General features: G+C 40.8%; 1 protein-coding gene across 1 annotated transcript in view; it reads right to left on the minus strand.

Annotated features, from left to right (window-relative positions):
- Positions 1–24,312, minus strand: part of BMPR1B (bone morphogenetic protein receptor type 1B) — a 177,610-nt gene that overhangs the window by 9,429 nt on the left and 143,869 nt on the right. The window contains exons 3-8 of the mRNA XM_069485493.1: positions 21,135–21,237; positions 20,179–20,281; positions 14,419–14,515; positions 13,206–13,344; positions 5,451–5,643; positions 4,374–4,671 (exon numbers count right to left, since the gene is read on the minus strand). Coding sequence (XP_069341594.1) covers positions 4,374–4,671; positions 5,451–5,643; positions 13,206–13,344; positions 14,419–14,515; positions 20,179–20,281; positions 21,135–21,237 — 933 coding nt within the window. The remainder of the gene's footprint in view (positions 1–4,373; positions 4,672–5,450; positions 5,644–13,205; positions 13,345–14,418; positions 14,516–20,178; positions 20,282–21,134; positions 21,238–24,312) is intronic.

Below are 24,312 nucleotides of genomic sequence, written 5' to 3' on the forward strand. Positions count from 1 at the left end.
CGAGAGGCCCGGGACCAGGGGCGGTAGCTCGAGCAAGGTGTCCCCACCTCACTGAGCCTCCCACACGTGGGTGGTCCTCGGGCTGGGTGGGGCTGAGGCCTCACACACAGGAAGGACAGGGGCAGAGAGGGAGAAGGGAGATAAAAAAGCAACAAAGACGGGAGAAGCCAACATTGCCCGTCTTTAATAATCTAAAAAGCTCTTTAAAAAAAATAAGAACGGTCCTTTAGGGAACGCATGACAGGAGGCAGAGTGGCAGGAAGACGTATGAGGCCGTTGGTTTGCTTGGGGCTTGCAAGTGACGTCTGCAATCAACCGCACGCTGTCTATACTGGACAACGTTAAATCACCTCCTAGAAAGACGATTTTACCCCCCAAAGCAGGGAAGACTCTCAAGAGCCCACAGAAGCAGCAGCCGTGCGCATCTTGCACTCGCTGTAGCGTCCTGCAGGCAGCTGTGCAAATGATTTGCGGACTGGAACTCTGCCTGGTCACATGGGCAGCGAGGAGAGATTTTCCCAGCAATTTTCATCAGGATTCCTTGTTGCTATGACCAAATCCTGAGAAATCTCAGAGTTTCACAGAAACAGAACTTTGGGACTAAAATGTCTTTAACAGAAGGTGGACACGGCTACAGAAACCCCGCCTGGGAGTGTGGACGCTGCCACGAATGGGCTCAGTTCTGTGACTTCCAGGAGTCATTTAGCCACATCGCTTTAGAGACAAACAAACCAGGAAGTATAGGGACCAACAGCAGGGCTGAGAATGGTGACATCAGAAAGACTCAGGACACTCCGCACCCTCTGGGCGAGGCCACCCCGTCTCTTTTGCACTTAGACAACTTAACGATCATTCGTTGGGAGATGTATACAACAGCCTAGTTTTCACTGCTGTACTTTTAAAATTTAATACCTGAGGGCCCTAAGCCAAGATGGATTTTCCCCATAAGGAAATATTTTATTCTGGCACTAAGTGTCACGGGGGTCACCTGATTCTCCAGGGGGAAAGTGCAAAGCTTTCTAAGTCCCTGCACGTCACCTGGCTTCAATCTCTGCTGAGCAGGAAATGCATCAGCACTTACCTCATTCTCAAGACAGTGCATGAAGAAACCAGCACGGGACAAAAAAATCCTACGAGCAGGAACTCTCTAAGGCACAGTCTGCTCCCTCTCTGTGGCTCTTGATTTCCCCGGGAGCCTCCCAGAAATGACTTAAAGGCCTAAGAGACCACTCACCGCTGCACAGAGACCAGGGTCAAGATTAAGTTCTCACAGGAAGCCCACATATCAAGTCTGAGCCTCCAGCGCTGGCTGAGCTGTGACTGCACGTGTAATGACACTGTGAGTGTCTGCTCACATGCACACACACACACACACACACACACACAATATGAAACAGTCAGGAAAAGAGAAGAAACCAAAGAAATATATACAGCAAGGTTGAAAAGTTTGTCTCAAACACTCAGAAGAGCAAACTCTGAAACACAGGAAATAAAAAGCATGAAAAAGACTTCTGAAATTATCAAAAGCAACCTTCAATTAATGGAAGAGGACACTGGGGCCCAGGAGGGTAAATGTCCCCCATGCGTGGCCCTCAGCCACATGAGTCTGCACAGACAGCATCTGAAATAGCAGCTTCATCTTTTTCCACTCCTGATGAACTAGTCAATACCTGCCACATAAACCTCTGAATTAGCCTTAAAGTAGCACCTCTACTCCCTAGGATGTGCATGAAATTTGAGGGGTCAGTCTGTTCCCCTTACATTAAGCAGAACTAAGTTTCATAAATATAACACATACTCACTTTCCTTGTTTAAGGTCTACAAAGAAGATCAGCTCTCGGTTACCTTGCTGTTGCCCACATTTATTGATTCAAAACCATGTCAGAATACCTATGATGGGCAACTCACTATGTCATGGGAAATGAGAAATAAATTCATTAATCGGGCATGGATCCTGTTCATAGGACCCCCAATGACTAGCAGGAAAGATAAGGCAGGTAGCAAAATAATTACAAAATCAGGCAGACAAGGGCCAGGAAATTACAACAGGACCACAGACGATAGTGTCATTATTCTCAGCTGGGGAAGAATACAGTGGCTTAGAGGCAACTCTGAGATGGGATTAAGATATACGGAGAGATAGAGACACTCCAAGCCAGGGACTGTGCGATCAAAAGCAAAGCAACAGCAAGCGGGTGGTCTAGAAGGAGAAAACGCAAGTAGTTCAGTTTTACAAAAGAAAGCGTACAAATTGGATAGTTTGTAGAATATAAAACTAGAAGGGTAGACTTAGTCCAGAATGTGTGGGATTTCAGGAGCCAGAGGTGCTTCATTTCATCCTGTAGTCCACATGGAATCATTTATCCATTATACAAAAATTTTAAGCCACACCTAAGTAACGGGTACTAGGGATGCAAACTTGAACGACACATGTGATCGACTTCCGAGGGTCTTACTCTCTGCTGGGAGTGACAGATAAGTAGTCAATGACCACAGTCCAACAGTGTGAGAAATGTCATGGTAAAGTGTACAGAGTCACATTGGAGGATACAAGAATAGGGAATCATAACAGAAGATTTCTAGAAGGAAGAATCTGTGAAGATCAGTAGGAGTTATCTAGATGGAGAAGGGGATATGGGTATTCAGGTAATGACAAAAGCATGTTAAAAACACCTGACGGTGTAAGAAGTATAAAGTGTTCAGAATAAATCTAGCAAAAGGCTAGGAGCGTGGAGGGAACAGGGCTAAAGAACAGCCCAGGGTCCGTGGTACCAAGGACTCCAACTATATTTTAACCCAAAGCCACAAGAAATTATGAAATTATTATGATGTATAAAAAAGACACTTGCACTCAAATGTTTATAGCAGCTCAATTCACAATCGCAAAGGTGTGGAAACAACCCAAGTGCCCATCAATCTGTGAGTGGATTAATAAAATGTGGTATTTGTATACCATGGAGTACTACTCAGCCATAAAAAAAAAAATGGCGAACTAATACCTTTTGTAACAACCTGGATGGAACTGGAGACCATCCTCCTAGGTGAAGTATCACAAGAATGGAAAAACAAACACCGCATGGACTCGCTATGAAACTGGAACTAAATGATAAGATTCACTGGGTTGCGAAAGCAGAGTACCCTTTGGAACTCTCTGGAGAAATGTAACTGGGGAGGGAAGGGGAAATTTGAAAAGCATTGGGAATTTTTTTGGTAGCAGAGACTTGAAAGGGGGTGTAGGCCAGAAAAAAAGAATTTAGAAGAGAGAGGATTGAACCACTTTTCCTGGCAGGAAGTCCATGTTTCTACCTTTAATCTACAGCCCAAAGCATTTCCTCTTGCTTTGTTTTTGAAGATCAAGAACTTCAATTCGCCACCCTCTAAATGGTGAAGACCCTCGTGTATTTGGGGTCCATTATTAAATCACACCCCAGCTTTTCCTTCTGGCTGAAAATACCGACCCAGTAGTACTTTCTTGTGAGTTTTACTTTCCAAACTTTTAATCATCTCCACGGCTTTTCCTTTGCATCCGTCTCCACATTCTAGAGTCTTCTTTGAAAACATTTCACATGAGGGTCTGACAATTTAATCAAGGCTATGCCTAAATTGAGTTCCTAAAAAAAGGTAGTTACGTGATGATCCCTCTGCAGCAGTGGTTCACAAACTCATTTTGTTTTGTTTTCAAAACAGAGGGACCGTTACTTCTAATTACATCATCTTTGAGATAAAAGGACCCATTCTGATTAAAGTGGGGGTGAGCGAAATAGAGTCCCAACTACGGGACGTGTCCCCTCCCCACTGGGCTGAAGCCACCGATGTAACCCCAAGAACCCCCGGGGTCTGGAAACCACTGTTTTACAACATGCTTTTGTGTCTGTATAGGTGTTATGTTCACTTCTTAAGCTACATGACAACAGTGCTGAATACTAGCTGTATTCTGTGTATTAGTTTCTAACATTTCTCATAAAACACACAAGTCATCTTTCCTGTGCCATATAAAAAGCACTGCCTTGACCCCTACGCAATCTGTAGATTGTTCCGGAAACTCTTCCCTACTTACAAATTGCATGCAGAATTCTGACCACATATTCCCAGATCAACTACCTCCTTTCCATTTAGCTTCGTGACAGCTGCAAATACACCGTGAACAGATTCTAAGCTACAGGTCGCTGATGAGCACAGAAGCCATAGGACTGATCCAAACGTGCTGTGTTAATAAAACGTGCAGTATATCTTTCCCCTCTCCAAAGAAAAGTCTAAATTAATAAAATTCCTCTTCTGCTAAATTTCCTGGAAGCACTGAGCTATGAAATGTACAATCTATAAGAAGTGATAGAAGAATCATAGAAAGCAGACTCATTCTCTTTGCTACCAACCTGATAAATTTGACGGCCAGGCCCAGGTCAGCTATGCAGCAGGTTCCGTTCTTCTTCACCAGGATGTTCTTGCTCTTCAGATCTCGGTGGGCAATGGCCGGTTTGCCTTGAGTGCTGAAGATTTCGGTGTGGAGGTGACACAGGCCGCTGACAGAGGAGTACGCCAACTTCAGCATTGATTTAGTGTCCAGCGTGGTGGACTTCAGATAGTCATACAGGGAACCGTTTTCGTGGTAGTCTGTGATCAGGTACAGCTGGGTCCACGACCCTGTCCCTTTGATATCCGCAGCAATGAAGCCTAAAAGGAGACAAGACAGAAAGGTTTGGTGGTGTTTTCTGAAGACTATTGGGAACAATTCATATTCTCACAAATCACTCTTTCTCATAGGTATCTTTGGTTTAGCATTTTATTTAATTTTCTGATTATGCCTCTGATTGTATTAAATGACTAATGCCAATGAGAGGCAATCAAAAGTGTAGGGGTAGAGAAAGATTAAGAACATGTAACTGAAAACATGCTCCCTTTCTGGCCAGTAGTTGATGTCTAAATTATTTTATGGTATTATAGCTACATAGAAAACACTGTTTACAAAACAGGGTCGTAAGGCCTACACCCCACACTCTTGCTCTCTTTCTACTTGAAGGATTGAGACAGATCCTTTCTAAATTGAGAAAATAAAAAGTAAACCAATGGTCAACATAAACTCTTGATAGCAATATATCCTGCAGATGAAATTCTTATAACTATGCACAACATTGAAACAAAAATACACTCCTTCAAATCCCTAAGAAACCCTAAGAAATTCTGCTATTACATTTGCATTTCCTGTTTCTTAAGAAAAAAAATATCTGAGAGTATTCCCTTTCCAGCCTCCCATTCATTCGCAGAAGTGCCTTAGTCATTCCTCCTGTGAGGTCTCCCAGTGGAAGCCTATGACGTTCTTGGCCCCCGGCCAGGAAGGAAACTTCGACAGGTTTCATACCGGGTCTAGACAGATGAGTTCACGTGCAGATGTGAGCAGAAAGGCGGAGGGAAGCTGGGAGACCCTGAACGTGGCGATGTAGACTCTTACTCACCCAAAATGTTTTCGTGCCGCATCAGCACCGTCTGGTATATTTCTGTCTCTCGGAACCAGCTGGCTTCCTCCGTGGTGAAGAACACTTTCACCGCCACCTTCTCGCCACGCCACCTTCCCATCCAGACCTCCCCGTAGCGACCTTTTCCAATCTGCTTCACCATCTGAATCTGCTTCGCTATAGTCCTCTGGACCTGTCCAACCCCAAAACACACTGTCAGTGTAGTCACAACATGACAGCTTTGTTTCATTTCTTTTTTCCTACAGAGAAGAAACAATCCCTGCATGTAGAATATATTGAGCCTGCACTTTTCTTTATACAGTTATTTGTATTTATTTATGAATTTGTGCTGTGCTCTTTTAAACATATTTGAGATCAATTGCAGATGCTAAATGTTCAAAATACTGCTTCCAAATTGCTAAATATTTTATTCTACCAATTATAACTTTCATACAGAAAAAACCTGAATAGGGTCACGGGAATTGGCAGAATGCTTTCACTTTCGCCACTAAAATGAGATACTAGATGCTTGCAGGGGATTCTTGCCGCCATGAACCTAATCATGTATAAAACACAATAAAACAAAACGGAAACACGTAGTCAGGCACACAAGCAAATAAAAGAAATCTCCAAGCAGGGAGGGAGGAAGAGAGGAAGGAAAGGAGTTGAGACCAAAGCAAAGGACAGTAAGTATTAAGCATCTACAAAAAGCCAGGTTGCTGTCTGAGCAAAGAAAAACACCAACGTTGGGATCCAGAGTCTTTGACCCCTTTAAAATGAGAGGAACTGAGCCCAGGGCTTCAGCATGCAGAGGGGACCATCAGATGGTAGTAAATGTGCGCTAGGTTGGTAGCACACGTTGGCTCCCAAATACAACCCCTCTCTGGATGAAATCATGTGCAGAATACTTTTCATTCTATGACTATGGTGGGCTCACAGTACTCTGAAGGAATTTTTGCCACCATATGACTTGATCATGGATAACATATTTAATGTAAGAAATACACTGTAATGCACTGTCGGCCTCACAAGAAAATAAAGAAAATCTCTAAGAGGTGGGGGTTGGGGGATGGGAGAAAAGGGAACAAAGAAATCAGAGGGAGAAAAGGGGAAGAGTGAGAGAAGATCCCACAGAATAAATTCCTTAAAACAAAAAGACACAGCCAATATAAATGAGAGGCAACAGGAACAACCTAAATAGACTTAACCACTTCAGATACATATTGGAATTTTGGATGTAGACTGTCAAGTAACTACACAGGAAACGTGTAAAGAAACGGAAGATGGAATGGAAAATCAGCAAGAAAAGACTACTGAAAATTACACTTCTGAAGCGGAACAGTTAATTGTTACAATCAAAAATGCAAAATGGAAAGGCCAAACAGTAGATGAGAGAGAAAAGGTAATGAGTTGACAAGAGAAAGTAGCACATTAGGCAGGAAGGTTTTTTTTTTTTTACCAAGCTATAAAAGAACTCTGAAGACACAAAGAGTTTGGTAGAGACAAAGAAAATATGAGTTAAGTGGCATCAAGGTAAAATGTCTGCTTATACATGATCTTCATCCCATCTGCACTTAAAATATTCTTAATATTTTAATATAACCATTGAATTCTGATAGCAATAGTCATAAGACTGAAAGGGCTAAGTATCTATTACAATTTACATACTTTAGAACATATACATAAAGAATCTAGCAGAGAACTCTCATAAGATCTGATCAGAAAACTGGAACGTACTTTTTGTAGAGATATGCTTTACATCAAGTAAAAACTTGAAAGTGTTTCTTTCTGTACTCCTAAGGCCCCTGCAATGACACTGGGCCAAGCCAGACAATCCAGAATGATCTCCCAATCTCATGGCCAGTTGATCAGCAATCTTATTTCCCATTTGCCATGTAACGTAACAGACCCTAGGGATTAGGATATAGACATTTCCAGGGGGCACTTTTCTGCCTGTCACAGATGGCTGTGAACTAGGATGGGTTCTGTTTTTCACAATGGATGACTTTATCAATTACTGAGGCGATGCTATTCAGTGCCAGAATCGTTACAGGCACTAATGTCAGACCGAAAGCTTTTGGGAAAAAGACAGTCATTTTTTTTCCTACGAGGAAAGAGTAAAAGAATTGCTGCTATGCCAGGAAGCCAGTGAAGCCCGATGAAAACAAGCAAGTCCACTCCTTCCTTGAGGAGTCGGGCGTGCTGTGCGAGGTGCCATTCTGCACGCTGCATGCCCATTCCCAAAGGAAGACACAGAAGCGTCAAGAGCACCAAGCAGTTGGGAGCCAAATACACAAGCAGGTAAATTGCTCACTTGAGAGGACGCTGCTCACATTTATTAAAGAAACATTACATTTTCTTTACAGATGTTACAAAGCATTGTTCATGTAAGTCTATGGAATATTTCCTAATATAAACAGTTTTGCATCTGCTGCTTTTCTAATGATGATATATCTCATAATTCAACAACAGGACGGACAGAATTGGCAAGGCTTGACAGAACAGGAACGATTTATTGCAAAGAGCATTACTAGGGAGCAAGATGGCAGAAAAGAAACCTCCAGCGATCATCCCTCCGCACGAACACCAATTTCAACAACTATCCGTGCAAGCAAGCCTTGGTTCTTCACCTTCAGAACAACCAAAAATCAGGTCAGTGATCATACTACCTGGTTTTAACAATATGTAAAAGAAAGAGGCGCTGAGGAGGGCAGAAGAGACAGTCCTGCATTGCCTACGGTGGCACCCCTCCCCCAGCGCCCCCCCAGTGCCTCCACGGCAGGCCAAATGGAGAGAGAGCCTGTGGGCCAGGGGAGGGAGAGTGCAGTGATCGTGAGACCTTGCATTGAAACCCAGGGCCACCCTGGCACGGGGGAACACAGCACAGGGCACTATTCTGCCAGTGCCCAGCGGGGGAGCATTTAGACCAGCTCGGCCAGAGGAAAATCCTCCACCCCAAACTTGAGTCCCGCCTAGCATCACGTGAAAAAAAGCAGGCCGGGAACTGGACTGAATTTGTGAGGCAGTCAGGCAAAAATGGCGGTAGTCCTTGGGCAATTCCTGTGGCTGTGCTGGCTCAGAGCCAGTGGACTTGGGGTACGTGAGACATCAGTGGTGGAGGCCAAGTCAATGGCTGTGTCACCTGCCCCCAACTTCAGGGAGTTCAGCTCAGGGACAGTCTTCTTCCACTTGGGGAAAGGCAAGTGAAAAATCCACAGGACTTTGTTTTGCAACTTGAGTAGCATCTCAGCCACAGTCAAATGAAGTATCAAGCAGACTCCTGAAGGCCCCGAGTCCAGGCCTTAGTTCCTGGATGGCATTTCCGGACCCACCCTGGGCCAGAAAGAGACAGGCTGCCCTGAAGGGAAGGACTCAGTCCTGGCAGGACTCCCCACCTGCTGACTGAAGAGCCCCTGGACTTTGGATAAACATCAGAGGTAGCCAGGCTGCAGTCACCACGGGCTTTGGGTGACACTGGGCTGGTGTCAGGTGTGACCTGGTGCTGGTGGCCATGAGGGAGTGCCCAGGCCACTCCTCTCCCAACCCCATCAGCCCAGCAGGGAGTGAGAGACTCTGCCTGGTAACCCAGGGAATTCTCCTGTGTCCTACCCAAGTCCACCCAGGCGGCACCACCAGGAGTCTCCAAGAGACAGAATTACTAGGCCCTGGGCATCCTCAGTGCTAATACGGCTGCAGTGACCAAGACTCAGATCACAACACTCAATTCCCTTTGACTATCTGGAAAGCCTTCTCAAGAAGGATGGGTTCAAACAAGTTTCAGACTGCAAAGATCAAAATTAATATAATACGTAACTCTTCAATGCCCAGACCTCAACGCATATCCACAAGCATCAAGAACATACAGGAATATATGATCTCACCTAACAAACTAAATAAGGTACCAGTGACCAATTGTGGAATGATGGAGTTGTGTGACCTTTCAGACAAAGAAGTCCAAATATTAATAGCTGTCCTGAAGAAGCTCAATGAACTTCAAGACAACACAGAGAAGGGATTCAGAAGGCTATCAGAGAAATTGAATAAAGAAATCAAAATTCAAAAAATATCAAGCAGAAATTCTGGAGCTGAAGAATTCAACTGACAAACTGAAAAATGCATCAGAGTTTCTTAATGACAGAATTGACCAAACAAAAGAAAGAATTAATGAGCTTAGACAGGCTACTTGAAAATTCAGTCACAAGATAAAAAAGAGTAACTAGAAAATAGCCTCAAAAGGGCAAATCTAAGAGTTATTGGCCTTAAAAAGGAGGTAAAGAGAGACTGGGGTAGAAAGGTTATTCTAAGAAATAACAACAGAGAACTTTCCTAACCCAGAGAAAGGTATCAATATTTAGGTATAAGAAGGTCACCCAACACCAAGTAGATTTAACCCAAACAAGACTACCTCAAGGAATTTAATAATCAAGCTCCCAAAGAAAAGATAAAGAAAAGGTCCTAAGGGAAGCAAGGAAAAAGAAAAAAATAAGATATAAAAGAGCTCCAATACATCTGGCAGCAGACTTCTCAGTGCAAACCATACATGCCAGGAGAGAGTGGCATGGCATATTCAAAGTGCTGAAGGAAAAAAATCTTAACCCTAGAATATTACATCCTGCAAAAATATCCTTCAAACATGAAGGAGAATGGCCGGGCGCGGTGGCTCACGCCTGTAATCCTAGCACTCTGGGAGGCCGAGGCGGGTGGATCGCTCGAGGTCAGGAGTTCAAGACCAGCCTGAGCAAGAGCGAGACCCCGTCTCTACTAAAAATAGAAAGAAATTATATGGCCAACTAAAAATATATAGAGAAAAAATTAGCCGGGCATGGTGGTGCATGTCTGTAGTCCCAGCCACTCGGGAGGCTGAGGCAGTAGGATTGCTTAAGCCCAGGAGTTTGAGGTTGCTGTGAGCTAGGCTGACGCCACGGCACTCACTCTAGCCTGGGCAACAGAGTGAGACTCTGTCTCAAAAAAAAAAAAAAACATGAAGGAGAAGCCAGGCACAGCGGCTCATGCCTGTAATCCTAGCACTTTGGGAGGCTGAGGCAGGAGGATTGCTTGAGGCTAGGAGTTCAAGACCAGCCTGAGCAAGAGCAAGACCCTGTCTCTGCAAAAATATAGAAAAGTCAGCCAGGTGTGGTGGCACGCCTACTCGGGAGACTGAGGCAGGGAACTGCTTTAAACCAAGAGTTTGAGGTTGGTCTGGGCAAGGACTTCTTGAGTAATACACCCAAGGCCCAGGCAACCAAAGCCAGATTGGACAAATGGGATCACATCAAGCTAAAAAGCTTCTGCACAGCAAAAGAAACAATCAACAAAGTGAAGAGAAAACCCACAGAACGGGAAAAAATATTCGCAAACTACCCATCTGACAAAGAATTAATAACTAGAATACATAAGGAGCTCTACAGGAAAAAGTCAAATGATCTGATTAAAACATGGGCAAAGTTTCTGAACAGACATTTCTCAAAAGAAGACATACAAATGGCTACTAGGTATACGAGAAAATGCTCAACATCATTAGACATCAGAGAAATGCAAATCAGTGCTACAATGAGATTTCTCACCACAGTTAAAATGGCTTTTATCAAAAAGACAGGGAATAAAGAATGCTGGCGAAGATGTTGAAAAAGGGGAACTCTCGTACACTGTGGTGGGAATGTAAATTAGCGTAACCACTGTGGAGAACAGTATGGAGGTTCCTCAAAAATTAAAAATAGAATAGTCATATGCCTCGGCAATCCCACTGCTGGGCATATATCTAAAGGAAGGGAAATCAGTATATAGAAAAGATATCTGCATTCCCATGTTTATTGCAGCATATTCACAACAGCCAAGATTTAAAATCAACCTAAGTGGCCATCAGTGGATGAATGGATACAGAAATTGTGGTACATATACACAGTGGAATATTATATAGCCACAGAAAAGAATGAAATCCTGCCATTTGCAACAATGTGGGTGGAACTGGAGAACATTATGTTAAATGAAATAAGCCAAGCACAGAAAGACAAACCTCACATGTTCTCACTCAGACATGGGAGCTAAATATTAAAAACAATTGATCTCACGGAGACAGAGAATGATAATTACCAGAGGCTGGGAAGGGTAGCAGGGAGAGGAAGATAAAATGGGGATGGCTGATGGGTGCACAAATATAGTTAATTAGAATGAACAATATATGATAGCATAACAAAGTGACTATAATCAACAATAAGTTAGGGTATACTTTAAAATAACTAGAAGAGTGGAAATGTAATGTTCCTAACACAAAGAAATGATAAATGCCTGAGCTTATAGCTATCCCAATTACCCTGAATTGATTAATTCACATTGTATGTCTACATCAAAGCATCACACACACCCTATAAATGTATACAACTATTATATACCCATAATAACTAAAAATTTTTAAAAATGGCTGGTACTCACTAGCCCAGAAAAAAATAAGTGTCATTAAATTGTATTCAGAAATTTAAAACAGCCTTGCATTGTATTTTTTATTACAGCATCTAAGAACCTAAAAATATAACTTGAAAATTTTTAAAGCTGTGATTTATTTTAGTTTTTATTTGATTTGGTAAATGTTTCTGGTCTTTCTATACCTGAAAAACTTTCATTCTATATTACATTCTTAGATATCAATTTTTAAAGGTTTGACTGCATAAATAAAATGTCTGTAAGATATAACCACTGTAACTGTAATTCCCATAAGAGAATTATTTCATGCATACTGTGAACAACTATTTAAGTATTTACAAGGAATTATCACTATTCCAAGATTGTCATCTCATCTAGTGATTAGATATTTGATAGTCTCTAAAGTTTAAGTTCATGTTTAGACACTAGAAAACACGTAGCTGTAAAATAATGCTCTGTACTCTCTGCTATATCCCTGAATTAGCGACACACATACACATCCCCCTATGCACAAATATATGAATTAAAATACTTTGCTTAATAAGGCTAAACTAATAATACATATAAGACTTTTCAGAAAAGATTCCTCACTTAAGAAGCTTCAAAGGTATCGAGTACACAAGACAGCCAAAGTCAGAACCAGACCACAAGGATTAGGAAAATCAATCTTAAGATTGATCAATCTTAAGAAAAATATTTCTCATTAATTCTCATATTTCTCAAAAATATAAAAATATTTCTAAGGAATTAATCTTTTCCATCCCAAATCACAATCTTTCTACATGGTCCACAAAAGAATCCAGCACTTCTCTCATTAAAGCAAGCGCCCTGGATTTGCTATACATTCTCTTCAATATTGACAGCGCTGACCCTCAGAAGAAAATTAAACCTCTCCCAAATGGAAAAGCCGGGACTTCACCCTGAAATATAAAACCCTGCAGCTGAAACCCAGCCTTCTTGCTTTGTAGCAGCACTCAGATCCCAGTTGGTTGCAAGACTTTTGCCTTCAAAAGCCAGGCCAAAGTGCAGTAATGCTATCCTGATGGAAACAGAGGGAAGATGGCCCCATGTTTAACGTTTTCTGATCTGCTCTTTATCAGAATGTCTGAGGGTCTGGATTGTAACCATATACTTCCATTAAAAAACAATCACCTTACCCTCAATAAGTCAAAACATTATCAGGAAGCCCTGCATCTGAGATGTGATGTCCAACCCGACTGCACAGAGCTTTCTCCTTGCCCACCGCCCTATCTGCTTCAGTAAAATGACACCCTGTGCTTATTGACATTTCCTTTCAGCACGCATTTCCTTTAAATCCACGGTATGTTCTTCTCATACCAGCAGAGGGAGGCCTGATCCACTTCCTGAGCTTTGCGACTGCTCGATTAAGTCTCGCAGGGATTCTCCGGGAGGAATGTAGGTTTCATCCTGCTCTAACCCGATGCTGTACCGAGGTCTGGTTTCTTGTCTTTTATACCTAAAGAAGGATAGATGAAGCTAATTTAAGAAATGCAATGACAGGGGTAAAACATTGCAGCTGAACCAGTAATCGCAACAGCATTTATTTTAGTGCATAAATACAACACAAGATTAAATGCTTCCTATTTGCTGCCCTTAGTTATGGTTTCCAAAACACGAATCGTTATTATTTTGCTAACCTCTTTTTTAAAAAAATAAACTACATGTTTAGTATCGACCATCTACGATTTTTCTTCTCAATTGCTTTTGATTGTATATATCCAAGCAGGCTACACTCTGTTAGTGTTTCTAAACAGCTCCAATATCCATTCCCTAAAATCTTTTTTAAAGGTCCCTAATTAACGAAAGCTGCAAATTTTTGGTTTACAAAAACATTATAGCTAACTCTCTTACAAGGTAATGTATAAAGCAAAAACAGATAAATAAAATTAAGCTTTACAACTTTGTTAATAACAACTATGTCTTCAATTCGAAATGAATTTATTTGAACCAACTAACCCATTCATCTACAAAGTATCCCAAATGAGTACTCAATTGTTCAAAAGGCAAATGATATAAATAGAAAGGTCCTTGATATTTGTCAAACTAGGAAACAAGTTTTTAGGTGACAAAGTAATTTGTAACTACCATACTTAACTTTAATAACTGAACATGCTTTAGTAACTCATCTATAAATTACACTTAAAATATTTTAATACTAAGAGGAATTTTTAGCTCAGGAAATAAGGAATTAGTTGAGCCACTCTTAGTTCAACATGCCATTTCCTCTGCTTAGAATCCAATCTAAGTAGCAATGAGTCCCTGCATTCTCCAACTACCCTAGTTTCCTTAGGGATGAAATATTTAGCCGGGTAGTTATGATGTCCAAAGCAGAAATGAGATACGTACCTATTTATAACTTTATCAGGAATAAATATTTATCAGCAGCAACAGATATTTTCAGTTAAATATAAGATCTAACTAGGTCAAAGAAAGCTGTGGTGAAAAGCGTCAACAGGAAAAAGTGGTAGAATATTAATATCAGGAAGATACTATAGACTCAAAATTCTCCATTGACATGCTGGAAACTCACCTGAAGTAACAGAATAAAATGATGAGGACCAAGAGCAAACTACAGACGGTCACAGATATAAGCAAAGCCTTGTGGTGTATAGGTCCATCAACAAAATCTGAAATGAAAAAGAAAGAGAGCTGTAACAGGAAGGTTATTTTCACTTAAAAATTAGGAAGCTACTCTTTCCTTGAAGTCCTTCCTAAGCATCCGTGCAAGATGGGAAAGACCCTTTCAACGTGCCAAGTGATCATAAAAAAAGTACATATATACTCAAAATTAAACAAGTTTGACTAGAATGAATCATCACTCATCTAGGCGCTTAGTTCAAAAGCACACATTTCTTCCTTTCTGGAAAGTATAGGCTTGACACAGGATAAAAGAACACGAACACAGGTAAAGGGATACATGCACCTAAAATAGAAGCAGGTAGTTAATCTTTATTCCAGATCCATCTAATGGGTGCACAGGCTCTTTCATGTGATCATGAATTTGAATAAAAAGTGAATCTATAATTCACTGTACATAAAACACAAAATCATCTTAGGATGAGTATAAAAGGACTACTCAAATGTTGCCAAATATAGAATATATGGGTACGCATCACTTTAAACAAAGATGTCCTTCAAAACTACACAGCTTAATTTTTTATAATGGAATCATATTTTAAAAGAATGCATATGTTCCAGCCAAAGAATGTGTTTTTTATAGAACAAATTATTAAACATTATTTGGTTTTAACTCTAGTTCTTGAGAAACCAGATTTACTTAGAGCATGATTTCTCAAACCTGATAATAAATAAGAATGGCTTACCTTTGTACAAATGCATTTTACTGACTTTAACCCCAGAGATTTTTTTCAAAGTATTTTACTTTTTAATAATCATCCCAGGTGATTTTTATGCAGGTGGTCGCTGGGACATATTTTGAGAAACCTGACTTAAAACCAGGTGCACTTATATAGTAACAGAATTAGCACTGTTCTTATCAAGGGTACCATGTACCTTTGAGAGGGTTATTACTGTTATTTAATTTAGTATTGTAATTTATGCATTCAGTTACTATGGACAAGAGGCTTTCCAACTATCTTGTATACCGCTAAATATATGGCCACCTAAATATTTTAGCAAGAGACCTTATCCCACCCAATGTAACTTTTTTCATTCAAAAGTATGGTATGTTCCAAGAAGAAAAATTGAAAAGAACCCACTAACTAAAACAAGATAATCAAAATCACTACCTCCTCACTACTCAGGAAAAATTACTGCTAACAGTTTAGCATATGCCATTGCAGTATAATTTCAATGAATAAAAAAAGTTCATGAGCAAAATATTTCACAAAAAGGCATTATTGTATTGCCTTACAACTAGATTGTTTTCCTTTATAAATTAAATGTGAACATCTTCCACATAAAAAAAAATTTTGTAACATGACTTTTTAGTTGGTTAACTTTTTAAAAATATTACTTATCCTTTTAATTGACCCATGACAATTTTACGTATTTATAGGGTACACGGTGATGTATCGATATATATGATGTATACTGATCAGATCAGAGTATTAAATAATTAGCATAACCATCATCTCAAACATTTACCATTTCTTTGTGTTGGGAACACTCAAGATCCTCCTTCTAGCTCTTTGAAATTATACATTATGGCAACATGATTTTTAAAAACTAGATTGTATTATATGTAGACACATCCTAATTAGAAAGCCATTCACCTGTTGTCATGGATTTAGGAGATTTCAAAGACTCTGCAATCAGACTTCTTGGCTTTAGTATCTAAAATTCTGTAATGATCACTCTTACACATACATCTCTGCACATCAATGATTATTTCCTTAATAAAGATTTCTAGAAGTAGAATTATTAGTTCAAAGGACATATATTTTAAATGTTTCCGCATATACCATCAAATATCCTTCAAAAAGACTGCAACGGTTTCTATTGTACCATCAATGTGAACATGTATTTTAATTATTTTGAAATCATTTCAGCCTTCAAGAAAAACTGTAAGAAAAAAGAACTCTAGTAAGTCCTTCTCCCAGATTTCTCATTGTTAACATTTTATATTTGTTTTATAATTCGCTTGCTCACTCAGCGCTTCTCTTTCTCTCATTCTCTAATATGTATACATGTATACATTTGCAGTTATATTTTTTAATTATTTGTATATCTGTATTATTTTTGGATCATTCAAAGTTGCAGACGTAATGCCCCTAATCCATTTATAAATTCTTCAGAGTACACTCCAAAAACAAGACATTGTCTTACCAAACAGTAATACAATTCCCAAAATCAGGATATTGACATGAACACATCAATTAAAAATAAATCTTACTTTAACATATTTCAGAGAAAGTTTACATTTATATATTACCATATAATATATATTTAGTATTTTAAACTACAAATTCACAAGTACAAATTTCCTGTCCAAATCTCATGATGGTCAATGTCCTGATTTACTCATCAGTCCAAAATATATATGTTTAACAGCTAGTCATGATCCATACACACTACTTGTGAAATACTAATGAAAGCAGTCTACCTCTGAGAAGACTAAACGAAAGACCACTAAGGACAAGAAGTTTCATATTAATAAATTCAGAAATGTTGCCAATGGTCCAGGAAAAAGGAGTTCAGGAACTTGAACTACTATAGTCCATGTCCAAAAAGGCCATTCAGGTCTGGCCATCCCACCCCGAATGCGCCCGATCTCGTCTGCTCTCAAAAAGCCACTGAGGCTTTAACACAAACAAGTCCTACCTAGTTAGCACGTTCACTGTCTGAAACGCGTTGCTTAGTAAATCTGGAATATAACTTCTAAGCTCTTAAAATTAAGCAGGCTAAAATTTTACACCATAAATTGTCTTAGTAAATTTTTTTTCTCCATGCCACTATGCAGAGTTAGCAATAGATCCAAGATGTCACAAGAGCTCCACCAGTGACAGCATGTTCACAGTGCGGTCACATGTGGATCAGGCACACAACTACCACAGCACATACACATGTAAAGACTGCTGCTGGAAACTTCGCTTAAAATGTATTTCCAATTTTATCCATAACAAAAGCCTGATTTTGCAGAAATCCAAAGAGAACACAAGATACTCAAATAAAACTAACCATATAATCACAACATACTCTAAGTACATGAACACAGAATACTTTTCCATTCGAGTGATGTCGAGCTTCACTACTTTTACTGTCCATGTAAATGCAAGACACAGAGTACACCCTGAGCTGCAAGAACACTATATTTATTACTTATTATATTTCTGATGTATGAGAGCAATGAGCCCAGAAGGATCTAAGGGACTCTTTCCTTGCCATCAAGCATTGCATTTATTTAAGGCTTGCGTTACCTTCCCGTTTTGCTTTCCTTTGCCCCAATAACCCTGTCCCCTGCAGCCTCATCTACCGCCTGCTTGTCTTCCCTGGTGCATAGGTGATCCTTATCAATAACCCTTTCGTTTCTGCTGGTCACGCTGGTCACGTTTTCGTCTGCCATTACCCGTGCTCAGAGCATTAACAATGCAAACGACTCAAGTCGCTGCCAGGGTCTAGCAAAGCGAATGTTTCCAGATTCCCATCAGGGAAAGGGCAGAGTCCCCAGCCCTCTGCAGGGTAGCAGGTTCTACCTGGCTGTCCCTGCAGCTGCTCCGGGAAGCAGAAGCAAGGACTCCCCAGGGAAGCCTGGTCACCCCGAGAGACAAGTACGAGTCGCCAGTGGTGTAACAGAACTGCATTCTGTCACTCCTGTCTCCTCTCTAATGACTAAGTGGTTTGCAGCTGTTAAAACGCCAGGACTGTTCTTACAAGGCTGGAAGGTGGTTCACAATTACAATAAGAAATGGGAGGAAAAAATCATACGCCTAGAAAGGATCTTGGAAATAACCACTGATATTCAGCAAACATAGACAGTACACGTTCAACAAAAATACCATACACGTGTACAGGAGGGAAGCCAAAAAAAAAGGGGGGGGGGGCAGCAGCTCTGTGGTATAAGGGCGGGGCTCTCAGACCACAGTCTGCAGTGACTGTTCCTGAACCCCAAAATGATGGGCCCAAAGGGTGAGGTGGCATCTGCAGAGACCTTGCCTAAGGCACAGCCTGGGATCCTCAGGGCACGAAAGCACAAAGCTGTTTCACTCTGTCCTCTACAGACTTAGTCCGCTGTTTTCGTAAGTGCCCATAGTCTCAACCTCCTCTGATGGTACGCCCTTCACCTTCCTCATCCTAACTGGAATCTGGCTCCATCTCGCTCAGGTGTGAGATTTTTTTTCCATCCAGACATGTTGTATCATACGCCTGTATTCTGCAAATGCCTCTCAAATATTACAAAGCAGACCTCTGTGCTTAACTACGGCCTCTGTTGAGGGTCACCGCTACTTACAGACGGTGCAAACTTAGCAAAGGCAGCAAACCCTTCTGTCCTGCATGTTCCGCATATTTATAGTGGAAATCACAATCCTAAGTACCTCATACGGTTCTTGTGAGGCTAAAATTGATTAATTTACGTAATATTTAACACAGTGCTAGGGTAATGTTAGCCATTTTAATTTTTAAATTTCTATCCACTTGGCCTATTCTGCCTTATCCACTTAGCAAACTCCTGTTCATCCTTAAAAAGTCTTGTTCAGGTATCACTTCTATAAAGCAATTGTGACATCCTCCCATCCCAGACATAGCTAGCGATCCACTCTTTTGTGTCCTTAATACACTTTATAATTTAACTCTACTACCGAGATATTCCTGACCAAATAAAATCTTACTTATTTATATGCTTTTCTCTTACACCCTAGTCTACACTTTTGGGAAGAAGAATTGTCTTCATCCATTTCTGTATCCCTAACACCTAGCATGTTTGTTACCTGGCAAAAAACAAACAAACAAACAAACAAACAAAAAAACCTTCCTGTAAGGTTTTGATGTGAGTTATTATGGACCAATCTTTTACAGCTTTCTAGACTAGTAAAGGAAAAATGTTATAAAGTGTTATGAAAGTCATGAAATTCCATTTTATTTTGTTGGAAAGCGTTTCTCTTCTCAAGAAGTAAAATCATTCATGAGGGATCGTTCTCAATCACTTAAATAAGACTTAGGATTTGAAACCCCACAGCAATTACAAATCATTTATTTTATGGTGACAGCAAGGAGGAGGAAGGAACCATAGGGGCTTTTCGTAACAAAAAGTCTCTTGGGATGCAATATTTTTCTTTGTAAAATGAGCAACTCTTACATGCATAAGTTTTGAAATTAAAACGTTTAGACATCTTTCCCATTTTATCAATATATTATATATGATTTGATTAAAAAGTAGTTACTCTAGCATAAATGAAAGGAAATGCCACATAACAAATAATCTTTCATTCACTCTTTTCTAGGGTCTTTATTATCAAAACAAATGTAGCCAAATGATCATTTTTAAGTGAAAACACAACTTCTGAATAACTTTAGGGGTGAGCAGAAAGCTCCATCTCCCTCCCCCACCCTCCCGCAACACACATACTCCAGCAACTCTAGTTTTTTGATCGGAAATGGGGAGAAGTTAAAGTAATAAAAATCCCAAGAGTGAAGCCACGTACAACTATTTTCCCAAGAACTACTTGCACGTGTCTTTAAATGACAGCTTCATTATGTCATCTTGCCTCAGTCCTCCGCTCCTGCACTGGAAAACGGTGCAGGCACATACATTAGGAAAAGAGCTGATAGTTCTAGCTGTCACTCGCACTGTGCCCAAATCCTCTCCAGCCCAGAGCCTGGCTCCCCTTACCTCTGCTCTTCAGCGGCGGCAGCGTAGGGTGCAGGTCCTTGTTACACTCGTCCCTTTCCGTGCAGCACTCGATTGATCTTCTCTGATGCGGAATCGGAGTGTCCTGCAAGTGAAACCACACATCTCTCAGTGGGTGTCCTCCAAAGTTCAAAGCCACATCATCTGTAACTTAAGACACCATCGCTACTGAGAGAACTTATTTAGATTTCCAGTCACTTGACTCAAGCATCTTGAAAGTGTTATTTTCTATCAGGTAACGTCTTTCAAATCACCATGTGTTATCTTATGGCAATTTTTGCATTTCAAAATCACTACTGCATTTATAATAACCAACGTACACTGTGTGAACTGAGGAAGGCAGCTTGTCTTAATGCGAAGATTAGCTAAACTGGATTTTGAGGAAGACGATCTAATGAGACACTAAGCAAGAAGTTAACAGCAAAAATAAAAAGAGTATTAGATTTCAAATTGAAGGGAGAATTGGCCCAATGGCAATTTTCAATCATTTTCACAATTATAGTCATGCATGCTTAAAGATGGGGAAACATTCTGAGAAATTTGTCATTGGGTGACTTCATCATTGTGCGAACATCACTTGGTATACTAACACAAACCTAAAAGGTACAGCCTACTACCCACAATGGCTATATGGTATAGCCTATTGCAGCGAGGCTACAACCTGGACAGCATGTTACTGTATTAAATACTGGATGCAACTGTAACCCAAGGGTAAGGACTTGTGTATCGAAACACAGAAAAGGTACAGTAAAAACATGGTGTTACAATCTTATGGGACCACCATTTGCTGTCATCCTATGTGTGGTCCTTCAAAAACCTAAATGTCATTGTGTACTAGAAACAGAATGGCCAAGAAAAAATTATTTTAACTTGCTTGAAATTTGTTGGAAACCCAGCCGATGAAGGGCTATAGAGTAGAATCCAGTGATCGTCCTTACCCGACACTGAAAATCTGAGCCTTCTAGTCCGAGGCATCCGGAAGTGACCACAGGCATCCCAGAATCATCTTCTTCTATCATCGTGAAACAATATCCGTCAGTGCTGAAGACCAAACAGGCAGAGTGAGAGGGAGAGAGAGGGAGAGAGAGTGTGTGAGTGTGTGTGTGTGTGTGTGTGTGTCTCTCTCTCTCTCTCTCTCTCTCTGGGGAAAAGGAAATGAACGATGAGTATCATTTGTTTCATTGCAAATAAGGAGAAAGTCAACGATCATTATAGGGTACAATCTGTTAAAAGAATCTTAAAACTTTCTTTTATGAAAATGGATTTAATTATCATAAAAACACTTGGTTACATCTCCTTTGTCCATAACTCATGAGAAAGGAGGATTTAAAATTCTCATATAAGGTATATCATTAATTACTATTAATCACCATATATACCAATTACTGAACACTTTGGCCCTTCACAGAGACCACTTTTCCGGACAAATCCAGACAAGCGCCCCTGTGGGCAGTGTAGCCCTACTCTCAGCCTCCATATGAGGAGACGGAGGCTCAGAGAGCTTGAGTAATATCCCAGACGTCACACAGTGAGTGCGAGGGAGAGCAAGGGTTTGAACCCGCGCAGATGAATGCTTATCTTGGTTCCACTTGGTCTGAGATAGTGAAATACGCTTATTTCCTGCTAAGGCGTGAAATCTAAAGACAGGCAGGCATCGGGATCGGCGCAGTAGAGCTGAGGCGATAAAGATTCTGCCCGTTGGCACCTCTGCTCCTGGGCTGGTCTGTCGCATGAAGAGATTAAGCTCTGGCCTAAGCAGTCCAGGCTCGAGTCGGGGGGTGGGATAAGGGCGGGCCACAGAAAGAAAGAGCTCTGTCAACATAGTGGAAAGGAAAGAAACAAAATTTTCAACTTCCGTATGATTTTCTAGACGAAAAATAACTTTCACTTATTCTGAGTCCTTTCATCCTCGTGACAATAATGAGAAGAAAGTAACATTATTTCTATCGTACAGATAAGGAAATTAAAGTTGTGAGAGTGTGATAAACTTACACAAGGTCCAAAACCAGTTAAAAAATCAGGCCTTAAATCAAGGGCCTCTCACTTCATGCCTACATGCTTTCTGCTACCCCCTCCTGGGACCAAAACAAAAAACAAGAACTGTGATATACATATATATAAAACTATTTGTACACAGACATTACCGTCTTCACAAGTCTGGGTGGTGAATCCCAGTAGACTCCCAGTATGAGTCATAAACCACCACCCACCACTGCATGTCTTAAGAAATAAAGCACTAAACTCTACCTCCAGCCTGTTCTCATACACACACATGCCCAGGGTCCAAGACAGACAGGACGCTGCAGTCCTCAAGGGGAATGGGAAGAAAGCTCCGAGGATGGCACTAGCCGTGGTTTGTGGGTTTGTCTATTCTGCCTCAGGGGCAGCAGAATTCTACCACACACTCCCATACACTGGCCCTTTGCGCTTCACCAACAGCTTTAGAATCGTTTGCTTGGTTTGTAAGCCTCGAGTGGTCCCAAATACCTCAGTTTATAAAAACTAGCGCAACAGACTCCAAATACAGTAATGGATAGCTAGGAAGGGCCAGCGATAAATCCATTAGACCAAGGTCAAATGCATGAATATTGTCCTGGAAGAAAGACTGCCTCTGAAAAGTCTTTCTGTTCTTTGAATTCTTTGGGGCTCTTTAACCAATTTACCGAAATTGTTACAAAAACGTAAAGCACATAAACACTGAAGAAATAAATAAAATAGCTGTTTTTGTTTGTTTAGAGACAGCATCACTCTGTAGCCCAGGCTGGAGTGCAGTGGCAGGATCACAGCTCACTTCAATGGTTCTGTGTGTGCAATTTTGAAGAGCCCGACAGTATTCACTCTATTAATTTCAACAACAAACTGGGGCCCATTTAACATTCTCACTCATGATTAATGAGAGGCACAAAAGGAGAACTATTCCTTATTTAAAAATCCATAAGTGAATTTGCAATCACAGCCTCTTACAACTAAATTAGAAGTTCTAATGAGGACCCACTGTTCACTTAAGTGCAATGGTTTGAAATGAACATCTTCTACTGGGGGGAAAAAAAAAAAAGAATCATAAAGTTCAATGTTTAAATGACCAGGCAACAGTGGGAAAAAACTAGATGGCTTATAATGAAGTTCAGCAAGCAAGGGAAGAAGTATAAACAAACCAGAACAACACACACTTTAAATACTCTGAGACCCCGAGCACCCGTCTGAAAACTCACACAACCTTGCTCAGCAAGAGGTTTAAAAGGCCTGGGTTAGTATCATGTGTGAGGCAGTGGAGGAACATGAGACAGGCAGTGAGACAGGGACCCAGTGGCTATCACAGACCACGTCGAGTAAGACGAGCAAGGGTATTTAAGCCAGACTAGATTTCATAAAGAAAACAATACATAAACAAGGATGAGATAACACTTGCTAGGACAGGAAAATAAGAACACTGGCATAGCGAAAGTCACAGAATAAGAGTTACTCAAGGAGACTGCAGCCTTCAAGGCACACGATGATGGTCTGCAGCCCTACGTATAGAATCTGCAGATGGAATCAGACAGATTATGATGCAAAGTGATACCTGAAATGATATTTAGACAACAGACATTAGCTTGAGAGAGAGATGGCAATGGCTTTACCCTTTACTTTGAATGACAGATATAAAAAAGGCCTATTACTGTACTGAGCTATGATGTGTTTGCATCCTCTGACTTGCACGCCACGAGCAATGGAAATGGCACGGATTTTGGAAGCAGATGTATCTGCAACTGACAGAGATCAAGCCAAGAATGACTTTGGCCTTGGCGTTGGTTGGTAGAGTAATGGACGTTACTGATGAAGAGTTTATAGGCCTCTAAGACGTTGCACATGTTCTCTGAATTATCCTGTGACATTTCAGATTCTCTTTTAAGTATGATACACTCTTGATTCTTGGCCTCCTTCTGGAATATTCTCTCCTGGGAGGTGGAAGTGATAATGAACATGAAACCTACCTATGACACTCAGTCTGGCTAAGATCCAGGTAGCGTAAGTCCTCAGGGCAGATGACTTAGACCAGCCCTTATCTAAGGCAGTCATGAGAAAACACACCCTCATCCTTAAAACTGTTTTACCTAGGAGGGCAAGATTTAGCGC

Source organism: Eulemur rufifrons, chromosome 13 (assembly GCF_041146395.1).
Source record: "Eulemur rufifrons isolate Redbay chromosome 13, OSU_ERuf_1, whole genome shotgun sequence".
NCBI classification, from domain to species: Eukaryota; Metazoa; Chordata; class Mammalia; order Primates; family Lemuridae; genus Eulemur; species Eulemur rufifrons.